The following is a 10,608-nucleotide window of genomic DNA, read 5'->3' as shown; positions in this document are numbered from 1 at the left end:
GCTCAGTACTGGGTCCCATGCTCTTTAACTTGTTCATAAATGATTTGGAGTTGAGAGTAAGCAGTGAAGTGGCCAAGTTTGCGGATGACACTAAATTGTTCAGGGTGGTAAGAACCAGAGAGGATTGTGAGGAACTCCAAAGGGATCTGTTGAGGCTGGGTGAGTGTCGGAGTCCAGCCCCAACAATATAATGGTGTGAAGAAGAAAGGTAGACAGGAGACAGATTTAAAGATTGCAAAGCATGCTCGAGTACAGCTGCACAGGGAATGAATGATCCCTCAGCCTCTCCAGCACCTCCTTTTATTTCCTCATACACGTCATATCCCTTAACCAATAAGGCATCGAGTACAATCTGCTCAACAACAAGGAGCACATGCATTCTGTACTTCTAGTTACATAGTATCCAATTACACCAACTGCCAAACCTTACACATAACTTCCCACATCTCCTCCCTTTATATTTATTTTTTGTTGACAAACTTTGCCAATTATATATATTCAAAAATAAAGACTTCTGGAAAGGCGGCCTATGGCCAACCCATCTACTGTATTCTTCTGTGGGAAAGGCCATGGAAGGAGGTTTAAATCCACAAGACTAAAAAACATAAAACAATGAAGAAATATGTTGAATAAAACAACATCATGCTATTAATATGAACAAACCTAACATTAAAATTGTACAATATTACTGCAACCATCCCACATCTGGAAGCCATTTCTGCAGTACAGACCACCAACTGTCAACAGGTAGGGAGTCTGTACCAAAAGGAGCATTATGAGTAGATTCTTCCATATGATGGATGGTTGTTGTTATCTTCCCAGTAACCTAAGTCTGCTCTAAATCCAAATCTAAATCCTTCAATAAGATTCATGATGTAGGAAGTCCACGCCATGGCCGAATACAACGAGCTGGGACCCACAAAGGTCCTTTTTTTTGGTTTAGAAGCATTTGCGGTGGACAATGGAAGGTCTGGATTCATCGTACTCTTGCCTGCTGATTCACATCTGCTGGAAGGTGGACAGGGAGGTGAGGATGGAGCCTCCGATCCAGACTGAGTATCTGCGCTCTGGGGGGGCAATGATCTTGATTTTCATTGTACTGGGTGCCAGGGCTGTGATTTCCTTCTGCATTCTGTCAGCAATACCAGGGTACATTGTGGTACCACCGGATAGGACAGTGTTGGCATACAGGTCCTTACGGATGTCGACGTCACACTTCATGATTGAATTGAAGGTGGTTTCATGGATACCGCAGGATTCCATTCCTAAGAAAGATGGCTGGAAGAGAGCTTCCGGGCACCTGAACCTCTCGTTTCCGATGGTGATCACCTGGCTGTCGGGAAGCTCGTAACTCTTCTCCAGGGACGAACTGGACGCGGCGGTGGTGGTGAAACTGTAGCCTCTCTCGGTCAAGATCTTCATGAGGTAGTCGGTCAAGTCGCAGCCAGCCAGGTCCAGACGGAGGATGGCGTGGGGCAAGGCGTAACCTTCATAGATGGGCACAGTATGGGTGACACCATCCCCAGAGTCCATCACAATACCAGTGGTACGGCCAGAGGCGTAGAGGGACAGCACGGCTTGGATGGCGACGTACATGGCTGGGGTGCTGAAGGTCTCATACATGATCTGTGTCATTTTTTGTCTGTTGGCTTTGGGGTTCAGGGGAGCTTCTGTTAGCAGCACAGGGTGTTCTTCGGGGGCAACTCTCAGCTCATTGTAGAAGGTGTGGTGCCAGATCTTCTCCATGTCATCCCAGTTGGTGACAATGCCGTGTTCAATCGGGTACTTCAGAGTCAGGATACCTCTTTTGCTCTGTGCCTCATCACCGACATAGCTGTCCTTCTGGCCCATTCCGACCATCACACCCTGGTGCCTGGGGCGACCCACGATGGAGGGGAACACAGCACGGGGAGCGTCATCCCCAGCAAAACCAGCTTTGCACATTCCAGAGCCATTGTCAACGACAAGTGCGGCAATATCATCATCCATGGCGATAGTAATGTCCCCTTCTTCCAGGACTGCGGCGGAAACAGCTGCCGCAAAGGCGGCCGAGCGGTACGGCTGTATGACGGGGGCTAAGGGAAACCCAGGGTCCTCAGTGTCCGTGTCATGATCATCAGGTGGTTTGCGAGACGCAAAATGCCGCTCATCCGTTTTTAAAGACGGGGCATAAGGTGGTGCGGAGGCGGGCGGCAAAAGTCACGGCAGCGAAGCCATAGGTGACGGGTGTGCCTCCATTTGCTGGTTAAACAAAATATTGTTCGGTGTAAGCCCTTTCAAACATGCTCGGACCTTGGACCATGTAAACAGAACTCTGGCCGTCACCCGAGGGTGATCTTGGAAATGGCCGCCAATTTTCACCCAGTCCTTCAACTTAAGGGTTCCTCTTTCGGGGACCCATGGACATACATCATCAATAGCTTTTACTAAATCTTCAACCTCCTTCTTTGTAACAGAGTGTCCTTCTTTAGTGAGTAAAAAGAGGAGGTCTTGAGAAAAGGCTTGTTGTTCAACGGACAGTGAGGAACCCATAGTTGCCGATGTGTTCTATCTTGACCAGTCACACTCACCCGGGATCCAAAGATGTGTGGCGCGCCTGAAACCCTTGCCGGGCGTGGGTGGTGGACGAACAGAGTCTAAAAGATTGCTCTCTCGGAAGCCTCACACGAAGCACCACTTGTCGGAGTCCAGCCCCAACAATATAATGGTGTGAAGAAGAAAGGTAGACAGGAGACAGATTTAAAGATTGCAAAGCATGCTCGAGTACAGCTGCACAGGGAATGAATGATCCCTCAGCCTCTCCAGCACCTCCTTTTATTTCCTCATACACGTCATACCCCTTAACCAATAAGGCATCGAGTACAATCTGCTCAACAACAAGGAGCACATGCATTCTGTACTTCTAGTTACGTAGTATCCAATTACACCAACTGCCAAACCTTACACATAACTTCCCACAGGTGAGTGGGCGTCAACATGGCAGATGAGGTTCAGTGTGGCCAAGTGCAAAGTAATGCACATTGGGGCCAAGAATCCCAGCTGCAAATACAAGTTAATGGGGTGTGAACTGGCAGAGACTGACCAAGAGAGAGATCTTGGGGTCGTGGTAGATAACTCACTGAAAATGTCAAGACAGTGCGATTGCAATAAAAAAGGCCAACACCATGCTGGGTATTATTAGGAAGGGAATTGAAAACAAATCAGCCAGTATCATAATGCCCCTGTATAAATCAATGGTGCGGTCTCATCTGGAATACTGTGTGCAATTCTGGTCACCACACCTCAAAAAGGATATTATAGCATTGGAAAAAGTGCAGAAAAGGGCAACTAGAATGATTACAGGTTTGGAACACTTTCCCTTTCTCACAATACAAGAACTCGGGGGCATTCAATGAAATTGCTGAGCAGTCGCATTAGAACAGATAAAAGGAGGTAGTTCTTCACCCAAAGGGTGATTAACATGTGGAATTCACTGCCACAGGAGGTGGTAGCGGCTACAAGCATAGCCAGCTTCAAGAGGGGGTTAGATAAAAATATGGAGTAGAGGTCCATCAGTGGCTATTAGCCACATTGTGTATATATATATAAATTTTTGGCCACTGTGTGATACAGAGTGTTGGACTGGATGGACCATTGGCCTGATTCAACATGGCTTCTCTTATGTTCTTATGTTAAAGGCAGCACACACGTTCTCACATCGCTGGTTTTCAATGCTGTATTTATTTATTTATTTATTCTATGACTTATATCCCGCCCTTCCCATAAAATGGCTCAGCTGTCCTTCTGTATGACTTGACCATGAAGATCCTGATGCACATGTGATCCAAGCAAGGCAGTCAATGGCTTGCCTGCGTCAGCAGAGGCCACCTAGAAAACCGCTACAAAGGCACAGATGCTAAAGGACCCCAAATGTTGTTCATTTTGAACAGTTAGTAAATCACAGAGGTTACTAAAAGAACTTTCATTTTATGCTAAAGGGGCACTGCAAATGAGGCCAATTCAAATGTCAGCTCTCAGCCTCCCAATTTCTTTGTGCTCCGCGCTCTCTAGTGCTCCTTCAGTTCCCCTCTCACCAACTCCTGGTTCCAGACTCACTTTCTTCTGCTCATGTTCCTTCCTGTTTCAAAGCACGACATTTTCTGGCCTTTATTTCCAACAAAAATGTCTCTTCATTCAGCTGCTCTAATTATTGCCCTCTCACGTCTTAAAAACCTCTTCAACGCACTGCTCTTTCCAGTCTGTTTCTTTTCATTAACTTCTGTCTTCATTTCACTTGGTATCAGGGGTTCCCCCCCCCCCCCCCCAATTCTAAATGAGCCTTCCTTTACGCTTTTTTTTAAAGTCAGGGCATAAGTGAAATAAATAAAGTACTTAAAGCAGCTGGCAAATATAAAGACCATTGTTAAGGTTCCCAGCCGCTAGGTGGGACCTGAAGATCTCCAAGTATGACGACTAATGTCTGGACAACAGAGATCAAGCTCCCTGGAGAAAATGTGGATATAACAAGGATTGCAGTATACAGAATGCACAAACTCACAAGAAAAAATAGCACTCAGTGATTTAATCCATATATTTAAAAATTGCAAAAAAATTCACAGAGTAATAAAGCAAAAGACATAGCTACTCAAAATCCAGCTCTATGCAATATGCACAAATATAAGGCCTATGCTACGTGCTTTAATCCGTAACTCAAAGCGCATACAATGAATATTCACAATAAAGTGTAGCCTTCAGCAGGGCTTTTTTTTAAAAAAGCAGGAATGCACAGGAACACAGTTTTAGCTGGCTTGGCATCAGGGGGTGTGGCCTAATATGCAAATAAATTCCTGCTGGACTTTTGCTACAAAACCCCTGTGTGCAACAATGGCAATGTCAGGGAGTGTGGCCTACTATGAAAATGAGTTCCTGCTGGGCTTTTTCTACAAAAAAATCCCTGGCCTTCAGAATCTGCATATGTCAGAAGAATCAAGACAAGGATTCTGGAGGGTCATTTCTCTTCACATGTACAGTTCACATTCAGTAAGCATGAGAAAGCCCGGGTACAAACCTCATTCCGATAACCTTCATCGGTGAACCCACTGGCTATACAAGGTAGCAAATGAGCACCAAAACTATGCAGAGTTCTGTGTTGTCAATCCACAGGAAAAAAGCAATTTATTTCCTCTCAAGCACCATCACAACTTCAAAGCTTGACTAAAGCACTATTTCCAGCATGGTGTAGCTATAGTTACTGGAGGGTCACTGATGACGGTTGTGGAGAAATGCCATTTTGGCTGGTCTTTCCCTGGGAGTTGGCTGGAAGAGTCTCTCAAACTGGAGGCAGGCTTTGGGGCCTAGTCTCTTCCTCCTACCCCCTGCCCTCTGGGAACAGCAATTCTGAGGAGGCCTCCAAAGAGACAGGAAGTCTGTCAGGCTGGTCTCCCAGAATGCTGCAAGAAGGTAAACCAGTTCCTCGGCAGGAACTGGATTTTATATTGAAGATTTTGGGCGGGAAAGCCCTCAGTTAAAAGTTGTCAGGGGAAGCTGACAGTCAGTTCAGTTTGAGTTGGAATATAGTCTTGGAAGGTACGGTCAGGGCAGGTTGTATATTAGGGAGAGAAGGAGCGTTTTTCCCTACTTTAATTTGTCTTCTGTTCACCTTTTTTAAAAAATGCCTGTATATAGTTGTATGTTGTAAATAAATGTTTTGTCTGTCCCTCTGTACCACATAGGTTCCCCAACCGCCTTAGACCACGCTACTGCAAGAGGGAAGTCCAGGAACGGGGGAAGACATACAGTTGGCAAGGGTGCCAATTAGGGTTGCCAAGTCCAATTCAAGAAATATCTGGGGACTTTGGGGGTGGAGCCGGGAGACATTAGGGGTGGAGCCAAGATCAAGGCTGTGACAACCATAATTGAACTCCAAAGGGAGTTCTGGCCATCAAATTTAAAGGGATGGCACACCTTTTCAATTCCTTCCTTCCACAGGAAATAATGGATAGGGGCACCTTCTTTTGGGGCTCATAGAATTGGACCCCCTGGTCCAATCTTTTTGAAACTTGGGAGGTATTTTGGGGAAAGGCACTAGATACTATACTGAAAATTTGGTGCCTCTACCCCAAAAAACAGCCCCCCCCCCAGAGTCCCAGATATCCGCGGATCAATTCTCCATGATTTGCTATGGGAATAAATCTCCATAAGAATAATAGAGTTCCCATCAGACATTTCCCTCCCCTCCCCCCGCTTTCTGATGACCCTGAAGCGGGGGGAGGGTCTCCAAACCGGGGAATCCCCTGCCCCCACTTGGGGATTGGCAACCCTAGTGCCAATCCTCCAGGGGTCTCCCAAAGAAGGAGTTTGGTCTCTGGGTTAACCAGGTGCTGGGTTGCCAGAGGACCTTGAGGCCAGGCCTCAGAACTGGCAAGGGGGATTGGGAGTCCTGTTCATCTTGGTCAGGAACCCCTAAATTGAACAGGTGGTGGCAGCGTGCCCTAGTGGTGAGAAGAGGATAAGCTCCCTCCAGGAGTTGGCAACTCAAAAGGGAGTTGATGGGACCGGGTCTGAAGGCAGAATCAGGCCAGTTCTGCCACAAAGGTTATTGGAACTTCTGTTTGGTTTTTTTTTACTAGAAGTGACTGGATGTTGCACCTAACATTGGGGAGGGGGGCATCTTTCAGCCTATAGCCCTCCCACGGTTGCCACACCCAGCTTGGCAGTCCTATCAGCAGGTGAAGGATGCAGTCAGGTGGGTGGATGCACAGGTGAGTGGATGGAAAAGGGGCATGTGGGATCTTGGTGGTGGGCAGTGTCTGCTTACCCACCTTCAAAACCTGGAACTAGCGCTGGCACTTGTATTCCTGCAAGGGCTTTTTTTTTTTTTTTTTGTAGCAGGAACTCCTTTGCAGTAGGCCCTATAAGAAGAGCCCTGTAAGCTCTTTGAGGATTGGCTACATCAGGGGGGGTGTAGCCTAATATGCAAAGAAGTTCCTGCAACAAAAAAGCCCTGATTCCTGCTAAATAAGTCGGTACAACTCCAACTTCAATGGACTGAAGTAGCCAGTGTTTTTTGTTTTTTTTTAAACATTCCTTTAAGGGCCAAATGATGTGAGATTGCAACAGAGGGCGCCATTTTGCTCAGTCCTGAAGAATACTTGTAGAATCATAGAGTTGGAAGGGACCTCTAGTCCAACCACCTTCACAATGCAGGAAACCTACAAATACCTACCCCAAATTCACAGGATCTTCATCGCTATCAGAGGCCATCTAGCCTCTGTTTAAAAACCTCCAAGGAAGGAGAGCTCACCAAATGCCTCAATGGCAGCTATAATTCTATAAAAGAAAACTAAAACAAAATTTAAAAGCCTAGCTGCAAATCTAGGTTTGCCAATCCCCAAGTCCCAGTGGGGGTACTCCTGCTTTCCCAGGCTCCTACCCGCCCCCAGTCAGCTGGCCGGCGGAGGGAAGCCCCGCCCCCACAGCCACCATGTGACTTTCCACCTCTGGAGGCTTCAGCCTCCGATTGGAAAGGCTTCGTCTTGGGATGGTGTGTCTGTGTTACTTTGAAGATGTTGGCAGCAACTCATGAGTAGAGAGGTCAATCCCTCTCTTCAGAGTCACCAGAAATGGGAAGGGGGGAGGGAAATGTCTGCTGGGCACTTCATTATTCCCTATGTGGAGATCGATTCTCATAGGGTATAATGGGGAATTGATCTGGAGGTATCGGGGGCTCTGGGGGGGGCACCAAATTTTCAATATAGCATCTAGCGCTTCTCCCCAAAATACCCCCCAAGTTTCAAAACAATTGGACCAGGGGGTCCAATTCTATGAGCCCCAAAAGAAGGTGCCCCTATCCTTCATTATTTCCTATGGAAGGAAGGCATTTAAAAAGGTATGCTGTCCCTTTAAATGTGATGGCAGCACTCCCTTGGAGTTCAATTATGCTTGTCACACCCTTGCTTCTGGCTCTGCCCCCAATGTCTCCAAGGCTGCACCTCCAAAGTCTCCTGGCTCCACCCCCAAAGTCCCCAGATATTTCTTGAATTGGACTTGGCAACCCTATGCAAATCTGAACTTTCTAAACCAAAGAGAAAATACATTTGAACCCACGCTGGTTGAAAAGGGCCTGGGTATATGTTAAATGCATCATCGGCAGTTTCTACTCTGATTGCTACTTCTGTTGCTGACTTACAGTTGCGAAAGCTGAAATTCAATTTGGGGGTTGTCAGCTTGGTAAATGGTATTCTTTAGGGGTGATCTCCTAGTAAATACACTTAAACTCTAAATTAGAGAGCAAGATTGCTCAGCCAGGGAGCTGTTTGTGGGAACTCAAGGGGGGCTTCTCAACAGAAGAGGTGTCACATTAAGCACGCTTAATGCTGGCGATGAAAAATGGCCATTTCCCATCCAACAGCTTAGCGGTGTCGCTTCCTATCGCATGGCTTTGCAGACAGATGTTCTGAACAGCAAATATGCCTTAGAGTCAGCAGTTGCAAACATAATCGAGCATGGGGTGATTTCACTGAGTTAAAAAAAAAAAACCCACCTCAATGGCATATGGGAAGAAGCATGGATTTTTAAAAAATGCCTTTGTTGTCTGGCTAACTGTACGGCTAGAACAAAAGAAAGATCTCAACAGACCGTAAAACCCTCAACCATATTTGGGAGAGGCGGCATCAGAACATAGGAGGCTGCTTTACACTGTGCCTAGACCACTGGCCCATCTAGCCAAAGACTGGCTATTCTGAATAGTGGTTCTCCAAGGTCTCTATCTTTCACAGACCTCCCAGAGATGAACATGGGCATTCCACATGAAAGTCAGGTATGACACCCTTCTTGTTATGGCCCCTATAATGACTCATGCCTCCATAATCTACCATCAGCAGGGGTGGCCAAACTATGGCTCGGGAGCAACATGTGGCTCTTTCATACATATTGTGCGGCTCTCAAAGACCCCATCACCCCCATCAGCTGACTTGGAGAAGGCACTTCTCTCTTTAAATCACTTTTCTAAACCAAGTCTGCTGGCAGCTTGGAGAATGCATTTAAAGCTAAATTTGCTTTCTTTCATATCTCCTATCTACCCCATGTTTTCCTTCCTTCCTTCCTTTTGGCTCTCAAACATCTGATGTTTATTCTATGTGCTGTTACATTAATCAAGTTTGGCCACCCCTGAACTAGCGCAAGCATGCTCCCACTCTGCATGAACATTTCTTAACCATCATTTAAAGCTATAGTTTTAATATGTTGCTCTCAACAAAGCAACTAGGGTTACCAGTCTCCATGCAGGTCCTGGAGATCTCCCAGAATTACAACCAAACTTCAGATGACAGAGATTAGTTCCCCTGCAGAAAATGGCTGCTTTGGAGAGTGGACTCTATGGCATTATTTTAGGGTTACCAGCTCTGAGTTGGGAAATCCTTGGAGATTTTGTGGGTGGAGCTTGGGGAGGATGAGAGAAGGGGAGGAGCGGGACCTCAGTAGCATTTAAAGCCATTGAGTCCACTCTCCAAAGCAGCCATTTTCTTCAGGGGAATTGATCTTGGTTGTCTGGAGATCAATTGTAATAGCAGGAGAAGTCCAGGTTCCACCTGGAGGCTAGCAGCCCTACATTATATCCAAATGAGATCCCTTCCTTCCTCCAAACTCACAAATCAGTCTATACCAAAATCTCCAGGGATTTTCCAACCCGGACCTGGTAACCCTAACAGAAACAGACTACAGAGTAGCATAGGGTTATCATGTTTTGAAAAGCAAAAAAACGATTTCCCAACTGACTACACACAAGGGATCACTGTGACAAAGCTCATTTTAAATACCCTTCGAAGGCTTTTTTTCCCCCTGGGGGAACATGATGTAGTGGAGTTCTAGAACCTCTTTGTGGAAACAAAATTCTCAAAAAAATGTTTAAAAGTTCATGAGGGGCACCCATGTGTTTCGCCTTCATTTTCCTCCTCTGAGTTCCGGCACCTTTTTCCAGAAAAAAAGTCCTGCCCTTCCTATTTAAGCTGTGATAATTTTTACTAAGAAGCAATATCCCTTCTGACCCAAAAAGAGAACATGTTCATCATTTTTTAAAAAAGAACCCAAAATAGGACAGATACCCAAAAATGAGAACCTGTGCTCTAAAAAGAGGACATCTGGTCACCCTAGTCTAGCATGCTTTTGGCACATCACAAGATTCTGTCCTGACTGTGGTATCTTTTCTGTCCTGATTTGGAGTTGACTCACCTCCACTTTCAAATTTCCTTCCACATTTATCAGACTTTCCCCATCTGGAATAGTTCCCTTCTGACATGCATTAAACTTGTCAAAACAAGTTGCGTGCATTATCCATGAAACAGAGATGCTGAAAAAAGAATAGCAGCATGGCCCTCCCTCATCGCCATCCAGCATGAAGCACTTGTGCTCCTCCCATGAGCAGGCATAGCACACAAGCACTCATGCATGGGAAAAAGGCATGATGCATTATGCATTGTGACTGGAAAGTGGCCTTGGCCGAGACAATTCATTTGGGAGCCAAGATGCAGAAAGAGAAATGAGAACTGCATCTTTCTCGAATCTGGCTGCTTCCTGTGTATTGGTTTCTGATGTCCCCCCACAAGGTAATAAGCACCCCTCCATTTGGAAGAG

General features: G+C 46.1%; 1 protein-coding gene across 1 annotated transcript; it reads right to left on the bottom strand.

Annotated features, from left to right (window-relative positions):
- Window positions 1–938: 938 nt before the first annotated feature.
- LOC132585689 (actin, cytoplasmic 1-like) lies at window positions 939–1,995 on the bottom strand. Its single transcript, XM_060257558.1, has one exon. The coding sequence runs from the start codon at window positions 1,987–1,989 to the stop codon at window positions 1,000–1,002; it is 990 nt and encodes a 329-aa protein (XP_060113541.1). The 5' UTR covers window positions 1,990–1,995; the 3' UTR covers window positions 939–999.
- Between the last annotated feature and the right edge of the window lie 8,613 nt (window positions 1,996–10,608).

This window comes from Heteronotia binoei, chromosome 17 (assembly GCF_032191835.1).
Source record: "Heteronotia binoei isolate CCM8104 ecotype False Entrance Well chromosome 17, APGP_CSIRO_Hbin_v1, whole genome shotgun sequence".
NCBI classification, from domain to species: Eukaryota; Metazoa; Chordata; class Lepidosauria; order Squamata; family Gekkonidae; genus Heteronotia; species Heteronotia binoei.
The sequence above is the reverse complement of the archived record's forward strand: the minus strand, read 5'-3'. Positions and strand labels throughout refer to the sequence as shown.